The 16,861-nt window shown below is 40.5% G+C and overlaps 1 protein-coding gene across 5 annotated transcripts in view; it reads left to right on the forward strand.

The window, feature by feature from the left end:
• Positions 1 to 16,861, forward strand: part of SETX (senataxin) — an 81,397-nt gene that overhangs the window by 52,603 nt on the left and 11,933 nt on the right. For 3 of the 5 annotated variants that reach the window (XM_030838476.2, XM_060300253.1, XM_060300252.1), the window contains 10 exons: positions 375 to 542; positions 1,221 to 1,371; positions 6,399 to 6,500; positions 6,709 to 6,824; positions 8,213 to 8,284; positions 10,020 to 10,169; positions 11,124 to 11,231; positions 13,987 to 14,174; positions 14,789 to 14,881; positions 16,565 to 16,729. In XM_030838476.2, coding sequence (XP_030694336.1) covers positions 375 to 542; positions 1,221 to 1,371; positions 6,399 to 6,500; positions 6,709 to 6,824; positions 8,213 to 8,284; positions 10,020 to 10,169; positions 11,124 to 11,231; positions 13,987 to 14,174; positions 14,789 to 14,881; positions 16,565 to 16,729 — 1,313 coding nt within the window. The other 2 variants (XM_030838477.2, XM_060300255.1) reach the window with 2 other exon arrangements.

Genomic DNA, 16,861 nt, shown 5'->3' on the forward strand with positions numbered 1-16,861 from the left:
TCACTTGTGTTAGGAAAGGAAATCTTGGAATGTTTTTACTGTCTAAAGAGAGAATTGACTAAAATGGGAAGAACCACAGAATAAAAAGAAGAAAAGTGCAAAACAATTTATTGTGATCAGCTTTATAAGAATCACAAGTAAAAATATAGTTGTTGTAGTTGTAGGTGGACTGAGGCCTGTAGACACTCATCAGTAGCTCTTTCCAGTAGTGAAAGTGGTTCTTAGATTAAGGGTCATTTTGGGGTCTTGCCTGATCATCACCAAAGCTTCTGTCTGACAAAGGTCAGCAGATTCAAACAGATGCCTTCCACTCTCTTGCTCTCCTGTGCCTTCACAGGAAGAACCACTCATTCTCACTAATGTCTTTTGTATAGATTGCCCACCTAAAAGATTTCAATGAAGACCAAAAGAAAGCAATAGAAACTGCATATGCCATGGTGAGACACTCCCCAGCAGTAGCCAAGATCTGTCTGATTCATGGACCACCCGGGACAGGAAAATCGAAAACCATTGTGGGCCTCCTGTACCGCCTGCTGACAGAGGTAGAGTGTGCGCGAGGGCATCTGTGCCCTTAATTGAGTATGTTGTTTTACTTTAACTAACGTGTAAATAAGTACTAAAGTGCGTTTTTTCCCTTCACTTTTGTGTATCTTTTTGATACTGTGTGGAACTATATCAGATAAAGCAGTAGCAGAGGTAGAGAAGATTATAAGAAAGAAAAGGAACAGAAAATGTTATCTTGTGTGAAACTAATGCTAAGGGCTAGAATGGTGGTCTTCAGGCTTCATTATAGGTCACAGCTAATCCCAGGAGACCATCTTGAATGTATTTCTGGGCTACATTTTGAACATTGAATAAAATAAGTGGATAGTAAGGTAAGGCTCAGAGAAGTTACGATAAAATTTTATGCCAGAGTAATTTTTTGGGGGGGGGGCACGCCATGCGGCATGCGGGATCTTAGTTCCCCGACCAGGGATCGAACCTGGGCCCTTGGCAGTAAGAGCACCGCATCCTAACCACTCGTTTGCCAGGGAATTCCCTGCCAGAGTAATTTTTTAACATCAATGTAAGATGTAGGTGCTTTTATTTACTTTTAACTATTTATTAGGGGAACTGTCAAATATATGTGGCAGTAGAGAAGAACTATAACGCTGCATAATAGAGCTCATCAGTATTTTTTGTTTGTTTGTTTGTTCGTTTGGTACAAATTGTCGAACCAGAGGAGGGGACTTTCAGATGAGAACTCCAATGCCAAAATCAAACAAAACCGTGTCCTTGTGTGTGCGCCTTCCAATGCAGCTGTTGATGAACTTATGAAAAAAATTATCCTTCAATTCAAAGGGAAGTGTAAAGACAAGAAGAATCCTTTGGGTATGATACTTATGTGGGCTTTTAATTTGTTTTCAATGTTTAGTGTGGGTAACCTTGAATGACAAAGAGCAAGCCAGTTCTGGTAATTTTTTCTACTTGAGGCTGTGGCCTATGTGTACTTACTGGTTTGTTTAATGAATGTTTTGGAGCATTTATTCTGTGCCAGGCCCTGTGCTATGTACTGAGGTTTCAACAGTGAAACCCTCAAAGAGACAGGAAGTGGATGGATCAGTGGGCTGTAAAGGTAGAAGCTCTATAATAGGAGTAAAATGTGGGTAGTTTGAAACACCTTAGAGCAGCCCTTGATTCAGTTGTGTAAGGGTTCGGGAAGACTTTTAGAGGAAATGATATCTAAGATGAAACTTGGAAGAGCAATGAGGCCGTGAAGTGGGGAGAGGACTCTCGTGGAACTTACTGTAAATAAAAAGGACCAGAAGCCAGAGAACCATGGATGGTTCAGTATAGCTAGAATATAACGAGCTCCACCAAGGCAAGGGCTTTTAAAAATGTGTTCACTGTAGTAACCCCAGTGCCTGGAACAGTGCCTGGCACTCAGTTGGGACTTAGTAGATGTTTAGTGACGCAAAAGCTAGAGCAGTCATCACTTATGGTTACCGAGTGCTCAGTATGTGTCAGTACTCTCAGAGTAATCCTCTGAGCCACGCAGTAAATAACCTATCTACATTTTATAGGTGGAGAAGCTGAGGAGTTGAGATATAAAGTATACCACAGGGATAAGTCTTTTCAGCACAGTTGACAGATTGAAGAGCATTGCCACCGAGGATTCGGGATGCTTGAGCGAATGTGTGAAGTCATTTCTGTGCACTTAACCTTAACACCTGCTCTCACACCAGCCATCCTGAGTGGCGTGGTTGTGGCTCTGGGTCGGGCTGCTCTTTTAAGCACATGTATCTTGTCTTCCCTAACCAAATTTTATTTTCCTTGAGGTTACCTGGCAGTGACCTAAATCAGTTAAGATTCAGTTGGGCTGCAAATAATAGACACTCAAGTACAGTGGCTTAACTATGATAGAAGTTTATTTCCTTCTTACTCAGAAGCCCAGAGATGGACAGTTGAGGGACGATACTGGCCTGATGACTCTGCTTCCGAGTCTTCAGAGACCTAGGGTCTTTCTACCTTGTTGCTCCACTACGTGTGACCCCCCCACTCCTTAGTTCACCTCATGGTCAGAAATGGCTGCTCCAGCACCAGTAGTCACATCTAGCAAGTGCAAGGAAAAGGGGACAGATATACTAGCTGTGCTTTAAGAAAAGTTCTGAGACGCTGCCAGTAGCACCTCTGCTTATTTCCTTTTGGCCAGAACTTAGTCCCATGGCCACACCAGCTGCAAGAGCAGCTGGGATGTGTCGTCTTTATTCGGAGGGATCACACACGTGTTTCCTTTATTGCATATGTATTAGCTACATGTAGAATTCATTTGCTTTTAAAACTTAAAATTCATTGTCAACTGCAGCTTTTCTACTCCCCATTATGTTTGTGAGAGCTGTGACCTTATGTCTCGCTGTAGATGGATGCAGTCATTCATGTCAGCGGCTATAGGGCATTTCATCATATGAGTGCACGGTTTATTCGTTATCCATTGATAGCAGTGTAAGTTCTCTTCCTTTTTTTTTTTTTTTGTTATTTCAAACTTTATTCCTGTACTTGTGCCTGTTTCTCCAGTGCAGGATGAAAACGTTTACTGCAGTGACTGAGTTGTATTGTGTTGTGCTGTACAGCAGCTGAAGGGAGCACACTGGAGTACTGTGTCCTTACTCACGTCTCCTGAGTATTCATACAGGCTGCTAGGGCAGTGCTTTCACACTGTGGCTTGTGACTAGTTTAGTGGATTGTGAAATCAGTTTAGGGAGATCAGAACCAGCATACTTAAACAAGATAAGATAGAATAGAAGAGAACAGAAAAGATTAGAGTGTAGGTAGTGAGGGGTAAGTATTGTTTTGTGAAACCTGTTTTATTGGTGAGGTATGAGTGTACTGGCTTTCAGTGTGAAGTGTACCTCATACTATAGATCACGGTCAAAAGAGTTTATAAAAACACTGGTCTAGTGTATATATACCTAGAAATGAAAATGCTGGGTTGAAGGATTTGTGCAGCCTCTAGATGGGGCCCGGTTCTGCTCCAAAGTGGTTGTATCAAATTATACAACCGAGAACAGTTCCCGCGCGGTTTTCACTTTCCTTTCCCTGAGGGAGGGTTAATAAGCACTTTTTCAGGTGTGGGTTGACAACACAAGAAGGCTGGGACGAAGGTGGCACAAGTGTCGTGTCTAGGTTGGATTTTTAAATTTTTTTGTTAGAGAGAAAATGAAGTCTCTTGTCAGTAAAGACAGCTTTTTTCTTCATTTGCAGTACTTTCATTTTTGCTTCTTTTCACTATGTCCAGTGGTCCTGGGTGTCCTTTAAGGAAATACCTTGGACATCTCACCATTAAGTGTGATGTTTGTTTCTGGGGTTTGGTATATACCCTTTTATCAGGTTAAAAAAGTCCCCGTCTAATTAGAGTTTTTTTAATGAATGGGTGTTGAATTTTATTGCATGCAGTTTTTTTTTCATTCATATCCCCCCTCCCCCCAACCGCACAGCAATGGAAGCACAGAGCCCTAACCAGGGAATTCCGCTTTTCTTTTATTTTTTTCTTTCTTTCTTTTTTTTCTTTTTGGCCGTACCCCGAGGCTTAAGGGATCTTAGTTCCCCGACCAGGGTTTGAACCCAGGCCCACGGCAGTGAAAGTGCCGAGTCCCAACCACTGGACTGCCAGGGAATTCCCTACAATGCTTTTCTAATGTGAAAATATCTTTGATTCCTAGAATAAGGTCAGCTTGGTTGTGTACTATTATTTTTTAACACATTGCTGGATTGCTATTGATTTTTTTTTTTTTTTTTTTTTTTTTTTTGCGGTACACGGGCCTCTCACTGTTGTGGCCTCTCCCGTTGCAGAGCACAGGCTCCGGACGCGCAGGCTCAGCGGCCATGGCTCACGGGCCCAGCCGCTCCGCGGCATGTGGGATCTTCCCGGACCGGGGCACGAACCTGTGTCCCCTGCATTGGCAGGTGGACTCTCAACCACTGCGCCACCGGGGAAGCCCTGCTATTGATTTTTTTAAATGAGGCCAGCCTGTAATTTTTCTTTGTCATATCTTTGGTTTTAGTATTGAAGTTATACAGACTTTAAAAATGAAGTTATACAGACATTTATTTGGAATGTTTCATATAAGACAGAGAATTACCTGTTACTTGAAGGTTAATTTGTTTTTAGTGTTGTTTTTGGGGGGGACTTCTTGTTTGTTTGTTTTTTGTCTATTTTTTGACAGATGGATAAGTTTCTGTCTGCTGAATGTCTTTAATTGTTGGTTTATTCAAGTTTTCTACATTTGAGTGAGTTTTGCTAATTCATATTATTCAAGAAAAATTTCCACTTCACCTTAGGTTTTCAAATATATTGGTATAACATTGTTCACTGTATTCTCATTTTAAAAACCTCAGCTGTATTTTGGTTGGGTCACCTTTGTCATTCTCTGTATTATGTATTTAGACTCTTTAGTCCACATGTGGCATGGGCCTATAGTTGGAAAGTCCTAGAAGAGAGTTTGTTTTTCTCCCAGCTAAGCCCAGGCCAAGATAGATTCATGTCTTTTTCATCCCTCCACCTCTTCCATGCCCTCTTACTTTCTAGTGGGCTTTAAAATCCAAGCCCCCATTATAAAATTTCGATATGTTGATTGGAATGGTAGTTTTGCTGATGTAGATATTTGTCAGACTCCGTAGAACTAAGGATTTTTAAATCTCTGCATTTTATTGTATGTAAATTAAAAAACAAACACCTAAGCACCTAGAGAGTGACCAGCCCGCAGCCTGTTCCCTCCAGGGAAGCCACAGCAGCTCAGGGGCTTTCACCTCTGGTTTTCACCTTTCTCTTTGTTTTTGGCCCCTAGGAATTTCTCTTACATTCTTCTGAGCTCACCCTGCATTTTAAAGGATGTCTGTTTTAATTTCTGGAGCATTTTTAGGTGCTTATAGTGGGTATAAATCTCATCCACCTTTCTGGTAGAAACACAGGTTAGCAATTTTGAAACCTTCAAGTAAATGTTGGTCAGAGAAGATGGCTTCAAATTTTAGAAGAATGAGCTAAACTAGGAACAAAAATATGTGTAGACAACTGTATAATGAGCTCATTTATTCATTGAACATATGTTTATTGTACTTACATGCCAGCTGCTGTTCTAGGCAGTGACCAAAACACAACCTGGTTCTTATGGGACCTGGATTCAGTGGAAGGAGTTAGCAAACAAGTATGTGATGTGTCAGATTGGGATAAGTGCTAATAAACGCTGCATGATTGCTATAGTTTAGTTCAGTGAAGCAGTGGGAGATTTTTAGATTAAATAATACCTGAAATGTGCTAACCTAAAATTAAAATGTGGTTAATAAACCAGTTAAATGATGCTGACAGTTTTTGGAATTACCATATTCCAGAATTTCCAGCTTCTTGTGTCCCTTAGATCCTGGAGTGGCATTGTGATGTGAAGCAGTTTCAAAACCTTGGTTCTCAGTATCCTGCAGAAAGCATATGATGGTCGCGTAAGATTCTGTTTGGGGAATTCAGACATGTATTAATAGATAAAAGTCTTCATCTTTGAAATATCCTATGGTCAAGAAATTTGTTTTATTTTCACTCGCCATTTCCCAAATACATTTTACCATGGAGTGATGTATAGAACGTAGTTTGAGAAGCATTCGTGTAGTAGAATCTCAGCTCTGCAGTGTACTGTTGATGCAACCTCAGTAGCTTTTATTAGGTGGAAATAAGTCCTTGCCTTGTAGGATTCTTATGAAGCAAATCTAAAAGAATGTTTGTGGGACCTCTAGTGCAGTTCCAGGTATTTGGTTGATTAATAGTTCATGTTAGCTCCTTTCTCTGACTGTTAATATATTTGCTTAGAAATAGTTATTATGTACAGAAATTGACAGTGTTCTTATTAATCTCTAAGTGTGACTTTTATCAACAGGAAACTGTGGAGATATAAATTTACTACGTCTAGGTCCAGAAAAGTCTATTAATGCTGAGGTCCTAAAATTCAGTTTGGACAGCCAAGTTAACCACAGAATGAGTAAGTACTGAATAAAGGTATATATTAATTGATTTCTGTTTCTTTTTGTATGGTAGAAAATGGCGTGGGCATTAAAGGTAATTTGGAGACCCTAGAAGTAGTCTAGTTTTGGAAGCTAGTTTTTCTTCTCATTGTGTATGCATATGTATATATTTGTTAGAATGAGCAGTTGTTTATCTTTTATTTTATTTATTTATTTTTTTTAAAGAAAAAGAATTACCTTCTCATATTCAGGAGATGCATAGAAGAAAGGAATTTCTAGATCATCAACTAGATGAACTTTCCCGCCAGCGTGCTTTATGCCGAGGTGGAAGGGAACTACAGGTATCTAAACATTTCTTGATCAGTGTTTTTTAATAGCTCGTAGATAAACTAGTTGGTGAGTATTTGATGCAATTCTTTCATTGTGGAATAGCATAATTAGTGTATAAAAATGTACACAGGGCTTCCCTGGTGGCGCAGTGGTTGAGAGTCCACCTGCCGATGCAGGGGACACGGATTCGTGCCCCAGTCCGGGAAGATCCCACATGCCGTGGAGCGGCTGGGCCCGTGAGCCATGGCCGCTGAGCCTGCGCGTCCGGAGCCTGTGCTCTGCAACGGGAGAGGCCACAACAGTGAGAGGCCCGCGTACTGCACACACACACACACAAAATGTACACAGAAATGGTATGCCTTACATTAGGGGTTAAACTTTTTTTAAAAGAACAAGATAGTAAATATTTTAGACTTTGCAGGCCATGTGGAGTCTGTTTTAGCCACTGAACGCCACTGTTAATGGCATGAAGGCAGAGTAGGTAACACATAAGTGATGCCCCAAGGGTTGGCCTGCTTAAGCAGAAAGAGCGTACCTGCAGTACCCTGAACAGAACTGAATCATACACAGTATTAAGAATTTATTGGGACTTCCCTGGTGGTCCAGTGGTTAAGAATCTGCACTTAACACTGAAGGGAGCTCAGGTTCGATCCCTGCTCAGGGAACTAGGGATCCCTCATGCCGCACAGTGTGGCCACAAAAAAAAAAAGAATTTATCAAATTAACACCTACTAATTGAAACACGGGGTGCTGGTTGTTGGGTTGCTTTATAATGAGCTGATGTTTAAAAACAGACCACAAGAGAAATCGAAATCCAAATAGAGAAGTTTATTTTCACAGGTCTTGAAGAAGGTATAAGGCATGCCTTGTGGGGCGTGACAGGCAGGTCAAGGGAGAGTGCAGACAGAGAGAGGCAGGCCCTGGCGCACATGTCATTATCAGAGTCCATGGGTGGAGTACTTTGGGGTTCCCAGGCTAGGGCTGGATTGGCCAATTTTAAGCGAAAGAGCAGGGTTTTGGTAAGTTGCTTGGAGGGTCTTATCTAAAGGGCATATAAGGGGAAGGCACTGGATAGCAGGGGAGACTGTTGATCACAAGAGCTTATGTTGGCTGGTGGGCTGGTGACTCCACAGGCTGCCGTCTAGGGCGTGCGTGTGTGTGAAGGGACCTAGAGTTAGTTTGGGGTCTCTGCAGGCTGCTTGGCCAAACAAAATGGATGCCAGGGCAGCACTCTGACACACAGCAATACAGGAAGACTGGTATAGAGAAAACACACTGGGTGAATCAGTTTTTCATTGGTAAAGTACTGGCTCACCCTTTTGAAATGTGAGGCAGTCCATTGGAAAGCATTTTAAAATGCTTAATTTAATTTTAATGATGGCATTCTGATTTTTTCCAGAGGCAAGAATTAGATGAAAAAATTGCCAGAGTTTCAAAAGAAAGGCAGGAGCTTGCTTCTAAAGTTAAAGAGGTAAGTAGTTCACCTGTAGCATTTTCCTGGTATTACTTTTTCTTTTTTTTAACTTATGAAATAGTTCAGACAACCTGTGGTCTTTTCTCAATTACATTTAAAAATTTGGGGGAATTCCCTGGCTGTCCAGTGGTTAGGACTCTGTGCTTCCATTGCAGGGGGTGTGGGTGTGATCCCTGGTCAGGGAACTAGATCCCGTGTGCTGCAACTAAGAGCCCACATGCCACAACTAAAAGATCCCTCATGCTGCAACTAAAGATCCCACACGCTGCAGGGAAGATCCCACATGCCACAACTAAGACCCAGCGTAGCCAAATAAATAAATAAATATTTGAAAATACAGGAAAAAAAAATTACATGTCTGAATTCAGGTAGAGTGACAGTGGCTGGGATATGGCCCAAGAAATACAAGCACCTTTTTTCTCAGTTTTTGGCTGAAAGCATATACTCCTTTTACTTGTTTTTGATCACAAAAATCCTTCTATAATATGTATAACTTTTCTCAGTATTCTTTGGATATAAAAATATCAACTAACATTTAGATTGGTCAAAGCTAGGATGAGCCAGGTGTGTACCCCGTCACCAGAATGCAGCCCTTAATGAAATGAATTGGGGTCAGGGAAAGAGACCGGTTACTCAACCGGTAAAAGAGACCATTACTCAACCGGTAATGGTATTTGTATTTTTGAGCTGAGGTTTTTCTCTTGAATGTATTATTGACCTTCTCTGTGTGGCTAAATAAGTATAATTGAACTTAATGCATATTTCCACTAGCAGTTTGTTTATTAAAAATTATGTGGAAAGCTTTTTATTGTAACTTTAAGCTGAGCCCAAAATTAATCTTCCCACGTTTAAGGATGAATTCCATGTTTACCAGTATTATGGTTTTTGCCACTGATCACGTTGTTCTGTGAGCCATAAAATTAATTGTACTTGGCAGTTTTACTCATTAGATGGCTGAGAGGAGACGTATGTGACAGTTAACATGTGAGCACCAGAAGGCCACAGTCACCAGCCTCTTCTCACACACACGCCGTGGCATCCATGGTTGAATCTATCATATGTTCAGGGATGATTCACGACAGCTTTTTCCGGAGGGGAAATAGGCTAACTGAATCTCTGATGAGAGTACTAGTTTATTAATTTGAACACTGAATGATATGCGTTGTGAGGTGTCATTCATACTGTCAGTCTCCATCACAGTTTATTCCATTATAGTCTGGACCAAGGTTGTAGGATTCTACTGTGGAAGTAGAATGCTTGTCAGTTTCACAGGCGTTTTTGTTGGTACTAGCCCTTATAAAAGAGAGAACAATATATGTACTTAAAAACTAACAGAAAAGGGTATGTTCAGGCTTAGTTCTGATCCTGGTTTTACTCAGATAATTGCTTCACAATCCTGGTTTTACTCAGATAATTGCTTCACAACTCAGTAGAATTACTTAATCTTTGCTTATTCTGATACCTTCCCTCATACATCAGGCTGTAAGAATTGTAATCCACTTCGTCCAAATTAAACCCTGAATACATTTTTCTTAATGTGCTTATTAAATCATGTTCTGAGATTAGACTCCACTGCAAAGTGTTCTTTCTGGTGGCTTCTGATTATCTTGAATGTATCTGCTGTTTTCTAGGTTTGAGGTTCCTACCTTTTACTAGACATTATTCTGCCACATAATAAGTGTAGTTAGGAATTTATATACCACTGAATGTTGATTAACTTTTATTCTCTTAGGTTCAAGGACGCCCACAAAAGACACAGAACACCATCATCTTAGAGTCCCACATCATCTGCTGCACACTGAGCACGAGTGGTGGTTTGCTGCTCGAGGCTGCTTTCCGTGGGCAAGGGGGTGTCCCCTTTAGTTGCGTCATTGTTGATGAGGTCAGTAAGCAGTTGGCCATACAGCTTTGCCTAGGAGTAAGGAGTAAGTCTTAGATGAAGAGTGGCTGCCGAGATGTTGACAGAGTGGTCTTTGCATCTGATTTTGACCTGCCATTACGTGTGTATTCTCTTATGTTGAAATATGCTGCTAGTGACCCACCACGATGAAAATTGCTTTTTCAGTAGTGGGACTGTAGTCTTAGGGATTCCTGATTGTTCTTCATAAAATCCCTCCTAAGGATTATTGTAGCTCCTGCTTGGGATATCTCCGGTTACCTTTTGAAGCATTTTTAATATAACTCTGGACAGCTCTGAGCCACCATATTTTCAGCTAATATCTTTATTCCTACTTCATTCATTGAGCAAACATTTATTGGGTACCTACTATTTGCCAGGATGTAGAGCCAGAAGACAAAAGAGATGGAAAACGAGGTACAGAGAACCCATCCAGGAGATCCAAGATCCAGTATTCACCAAAACGAAGGAATAGAAAAGATGGAAGTGATGAAATAATTGAAGAAAATGCCATTGAATTGAAAAGAAGCTTGAGTCTTGCAACTGAAGCAGCCTACTGAGGAAGAAGGAAGAGGGTGGGATGGGGGGGGACACACAGACACGCAGTCCCCTCAGGCATGTGCCCAGCAGGAACAAAGAAGACAAACCGGGGACGTGACATGGCCCTTCTAGCTTATGGCTGCTTCCCAAGTGGTAGTGGCACCTGAGTGGTGGCTGACTTCAAAACGTGTGTGGGGTTTTCCCCCCCTTCGGCGTTTAGAATGTTTTTGTTGTTTTGTTTTCTAACCAAAGAAAGTTCTTATTTTTGATCTTTGGTGCAGAAGGAGAAAGTGTATGTTTCTGAATGGTTAGGACTCTTATGAATTGGATAGACTGTATATAGATAAATAAGTAATAGAGATAATTCTGATTATGTCTCCATTCTGTACTCTTACCAAGGCCGGACAGTCTTGTGAAGTTGAAACTCTTACTCCGCTCATCCATCGTTGCAACAAGCTCATCCTCGTAGGAGATCCTAAGCAGCTCCCTCCCACAGTCATTTCTGTGGTACGTTTTTTCACATTCGTGTTGCTTTAAAGTGGAAGGGGCTTGTTTGGGGTTTTTTTGTTTTGGGCGGTGGGGCAGTCTTTCTTGGATCATCATCTCTTATTTGCAGGGAAAAACAGGGAATGGCTGAGAAAAGAGAACCACTGTTGAGAGCCTTCATAGTAAAGGTCTCCGGAAATGTTCCTCTTTTCATAATGTGCTTATGCGTATGTGACAGGAGCAGTGTGAGTGTCACAGACCAGAAGTTTAGGAGGAGGATGTCCCATGTGCAGTGAGCTGTTCCTTTGGGAAAGGCAGTGTGCAGCTGTTCTAAGGGCTGTATCTGATTCATTTTAGTAACATAAACACCAAAACAATAATAAAATAAAAACTTTAAAAGCAAGGGAAAGCATCCAACCTCCTGATGTATATTTAAATATGTGCAAATTTGAGGAAAACAGTATCAAGAGAAATTATTCTTACAGTAACGTTTTCAATTTTAGGATTCTGTATCCTACAGTGCAGGAAAATGCCAGTGTCCCTCACATCCTCTGAAAGGGAAGGTGGTGAAAGGAAAGAGGTTGTGGGCTGTGCTTGTGGGAAGATGAGCACCAAAGTTGTGGTCCCCTTCACTTTGCTTCTTAAATCTCACTAAAGATGGCTCCTAGAAATGCACAGCAGAATCAGGATTCAGATGTTTTGGGTAATCTTCATAGGTCTAGATGATGGTTTTGAAATTTAATGAAATTTGAGCATTGTACTGATACATAGATTATTTGTACAAATCGAGAGTAGTGGCTGCATAAACAGTCCCAGAGAACAGACCATTTTCACAGCATTTCTGTTACGTTATGGAAAGAAAGCAAGTTGTTTTTGTTACTACTGTTCTTTGACTTTGGAATCATCAAAATGATAGTGCAGTTCTTTGACATCTGAACACTCGTGCGTGACTGTTCAAGGGAGTAGCCTAGGAGCGCCCGCGTCCCTGAGTGAAAACCTCGTCCATAGGGCAGAGCTGCTGCAGGGGGCTCTGCTTGTGGACAACTAGGAGGAGCCAGCTGTGCCCTGCATTCTTTGAATAATGCGGTATTTCAGAAACCTACTCATTTAACTTCCTGAAGGGCCTTAGCCTGTGGTTAGTGAAAAGGGTTGTCGATAGGCCTCAACTTTACTGTCTACTTTGGTGATTGATTAAAAACAGCAGAAGTGAGAAAAATCCATTTGGACTTTTATTGTTGCAAAAATAAATAGAGGCTTATTGAGAAAATTTCAGAAAATAATTACAAAGTTAATTTTCTCAACATGCCTTTCTAATCCTAGGGATAATTACTATGAACAGTTTAGTGAGTATTTGAACTGTTTGTGGGCATGTGCGTGTTGACTTTTTTTTCAGTCTGTGTTCATTGAGTGCCAGGCTAATTCAGGCACTGTTTTTAAGTTCTGGTGTCATGACAGTGATGAAAACAGACAAAAATCCCTGCCCTCATGAAGCTGACATTCTAGAAGGTAACAGACAGTAAATAAGTTACTAAATTCAGAATGTCAGATGGTTATAGGGAATGTATAAATTTGTGCATATGTATGTAGGTTTTGACCTTGTTTAAAGGTGGCAGAATCAGTCTGTACCAAATTACCTTTTTTCCAGTCAGTACATAGATCAGGAATATATGTTCATGTCAAAACATTAAAATCTCCATCATTTTGTAGGATGGACTAGTTTTTTTTCTGGAAGTAGTTGTGTTACCTCATATAAACTATTTTCTTTTTCCCCAGAGTGAAGTAAATGAGGTTTTTTTAGCTATAACTTGAATAGATAAACTTTGGGGGGGTATAGATGAAATTGCCAAGTGTCTACTAAAAATATTCTCTTTAATTATACAAACCTATTTAATATCACATATGCAAATAATCACATATATGAATAATACAAATAAGAAGTAATGCCTATTTTCTCCACTCTGATAGTTTGTGAAACAGGTTTATTAAAACTTTGCACGTACATCTTCAATGCTCATATTGTCAACATCACTTATAAAGATTGCATCATCTTAGTGGGTTTTCCAGAGCACATTTTTTGCTTCTAGATTATTTAAGATATAATACTTTTTGAATCTTGATATGATGCTACCATTGAAAAGCATATCCCAAGGCACGACCGTGATAACATTAAGACAGTTTTCTTCGTTTGTCAATTAAGTCACTGTATTTCAGATCACAGGTTTGTAACCCTTTCTTGGATTTATGAAATCAACTTAGTTGCCTGTCTCCTCCACTAGAATGCAAGTTCTGTGACACTTGATCTTATTCACTGTAGACTCTCAGCACCCCAAGTTTTAGCTGCTGAGTATATGATGGATGGATGAAGAAATTGGTCTTTCAGAGGCTTATTTACAATGACATTCATTATTTCTAGTTGTGAGAGCATAGCCCAGAAATAATTGTTAAAATCTGTGTTACAGTTCTTTGCTGCTTTTATCATCGATTCTTTCAGGTGACCCCTGTTAGCACCAAAATAGCGACAGTTGTGGTCATTCACAAGATCACATCTCGTTCATAAGCAGTATGTGGGTTTTCTAAATAAGGAGAAAATACCTTAACTTTTGTAGTCAAGCTGCTTGGCTTTTCTAGGGCTGGAGTTGGAAACATCTTCTTTCTCTGAATCTTTGGTTGTTGGCAATACCTCTAATACATTTTAGAGCTCGGCGATTGTTTTTTTAATAGTGGGAAAAGTACAAATGAATTCTTGGAGATTATTGCTTTGTTTTCCTCCTTTCAGAAGGCCCAGGAGTATGGCTATGACCAGTCGATGATGGCCCGCTTCTACAAACTTCTGGAAGAGAACGTGGAGCACAACGTGATTGGCAGGCTGCCTGTCTTACAGCTCACCGTTCAGTACAGGATGCACCCAGACATATGTCTCTTCCCTTCTAATTACGTTTATAACAGGAACTTGAAAACAAATAGGTGAGTTCTGTTCATTGCATGTTCACCTGTTTTATTTGTAGGTTTGGCTGCTCAGGAAGAATAGCTCTTTTGTTGTGCTTTTAGGTCTTGTTATTAAAAACATAAAGGTTTAATAATTTTAATTATAAAAGTCCTATTGATTGTAGCAAATGCAGATAAACGAAAAGAAAGGGAAAAACCCAACCCCTATTTATGCTACCCAGAAGTAATCACTGGTAACATTTTGTTACATCTACTTCCAGTCCTTGTACTATGCACATCTTTTTTTACTTTTTCTCTTTTGGGGGGGGAAAAAAGCACACCATGCTCTACATAGTATTCTGTAGCTTGCTTTTTTCACTTACTGTAGTATGAGTAACTTTCCAATCATGATTGTTATATTTTAATTACATGGGTCATTCTCCCTAGTACTAGAATAGAAATGAAATTCACTTGCTACCTTTCACTGAAATGTGTTATTTAAAAGTATTTAATTTTATTTAAAAAGAAGGTCCTTCTTGTCCTCTTACTTTCCCTTGCTCTCTTCCCCAGAAAGAACAAATGGTAATAATAATTCTAAAACGTTTTCTCTTGTAATTTGACTTGCATTCTAAGTGGTGGCTGCTCTTTTGTAGAATCACAGAGGCCATTCGGTGCTCATCTGACTGGCCATTTCAGCCCTACCTCGTGTTTGATGTTGGAGATGGTTCAGAAAAGCGGGATAATGAGTACGTCCTCCTTTTTCTTCAGTCCCCACTGATGGTCCCAGAATTTTTATATTGTTTTTGTTTATATTTAAATTCAAAATATTTTCCATATAAATCTCTCTGCCTAGTGCCAGTGCACAATCATTTTCTTTTAGCTGGGTTGATAACTTCACCTTTTCAATCATAAATTACTGATGTATTTATATATTTCAGTCTTGATTTTTTTTTTCTTAACTGGGTAATGGGGGTTATGTTACCTAACATGCGGTCAGCACTTCAGTAGATCCATGCTGAGATCACAGCTGTGAGTAAAACAGACGTGGCCCCAGCGCAACGCTGCTGTGGTCTAACAGGGGAGACAGACATTAACCAGGCCATCACCGTGGTGATTAATGATTCCGGTTGAGTTAAGTGTTGTGACGGATAAGTACAGATACAGTTGAATCAAGGTGTGAGGCAGAGGGTGGACAATGCTTTCAGCATGTTGGATTGTGAATCAGGTGGTTTGTGGATGACAGCAAAAAGGAGCAGTGGTTCCTAATTAGGAAGCACCTCAGAGGAGCCAGGGCTTCTTGTGAGAGAATAGAGGAGGAGCCCGGAGGCTGCATTTGTTAGCACAGATAGAAATGCCACCCCTGTATCATGACGTATGAAGAAATAGAAATTCCACCTCTGCATCAGGAGAGAGCTGCAGAGCAAGTGGTGTCCTCCGTGAGAATAAGATATTAGTTAATAGTGGTGGAGGGAGGGGCCCCTCAGTGAAGAAGTTAGAAATACGGAGCAGTTGGCTGGGGGGTTGCTGTTCCAGAGGGATTGTGGAGGTTGTAGTGGGGTCTGTTGGAATGGAGCAGAGGATTGAGAGTTTACCACATAAGTATTATGGGGATGGATGGTCATGAGAAGAGTGTTGGCCTGAGAGGTGACCAAATAAAGATTACAGGTATGGAAAAGAAAGCTAGCTGACTGGGTTGTCTGTATAGTAAGTCTTGAAATTAGAATAGTGAGTATTTAAGCCTTTAGGGTGAGACAGATAAGGTAGCCTCAGGAATAAAGGTGCGAGTGCAGGGCATCCTCCAGTGTGCACACGTGTTGCATTTGGTATGGTGATGAGGGAACGCATTGTAGTTCGGGAGATGAGTTGGGAGTGCAGGATGAAGCCAGCAAGGACAGAGGGACGTGATCCTGCTGTAGGGCCCCGTGTTTGTTCATCTCTGGGGGCTGGGTCACATTTAGTCTGTGTGGCTGCCATCCTCTCGGTCATGTGGTGCATGATCTGCGTGGCCTGTGGTGGGGAATGCAGGAAGGTAGTACATCGGAAGCACTTTTCTCAGTGTTGGGAAGATAGTAAATCCTTAGTGTTGGCTGTTCATTAGTCATACCTTCATTATTATTATGAATACTTCCGTTCTCACTGTGGCTATCCCTGTTTTAATAAGTGAAGAAACTGGTGCCTTAACGTCACTTAACCCCAACCTCTTTTCTCTCATACAACTTCGTGTTTCACTGGGCAGTTATTTTTATATTTATCCATATGTACAATATTAATGGTCATTATAACAGCCTCTTTGAATCACTGCTGACTGAATAAAGATGAAACCTACCTGTGTACCCGTTACTGTAGTGGAAAACAAAGTGGAACTTAACTTAGCGATTGGACTGCTATTAGTTTTGATGTGTTGTATTTTTTGTTTTTGTCTTATTTAGCTCATATGTAAATGTTCAAGAAATAAAACTGGTAATGGAACTAGTTAAACTTATGAAAGACAAAAAAAGGGATTTTACTTACCGAAACGTTGGCATAATAACCCATTACAAGGCTCAGAAGATGATGATTCAGAAGGATTTGGACAAAGAGTTTGATAGAAAAGGGTGAGGCATCTCTATTTTTACAGATATTTCCACTTTTTCTGTTGAATTAAAATGAAGAAAGAGGGGATAGAAGGAAAGAAGAAAAGGAAACTTAACTCTAGGGAGTGGTCTTAGACCCTGGTAGTATAGAAC

The sequence above is a fragment of the Globicephala melas genome, chromosome 6, assembly GCF_963455315.2.
Source record: "Globicephala melas chromosome 6, mGloMel1.2, whole genome shotgun sequence".
Taxonomy (NCBI): domain Eukaryota; kingdom Metazoa; phylum Chordata; class Mammalia; order Artiodactyla; family Delphinidae; genus Globicephala; species Globicephala melas.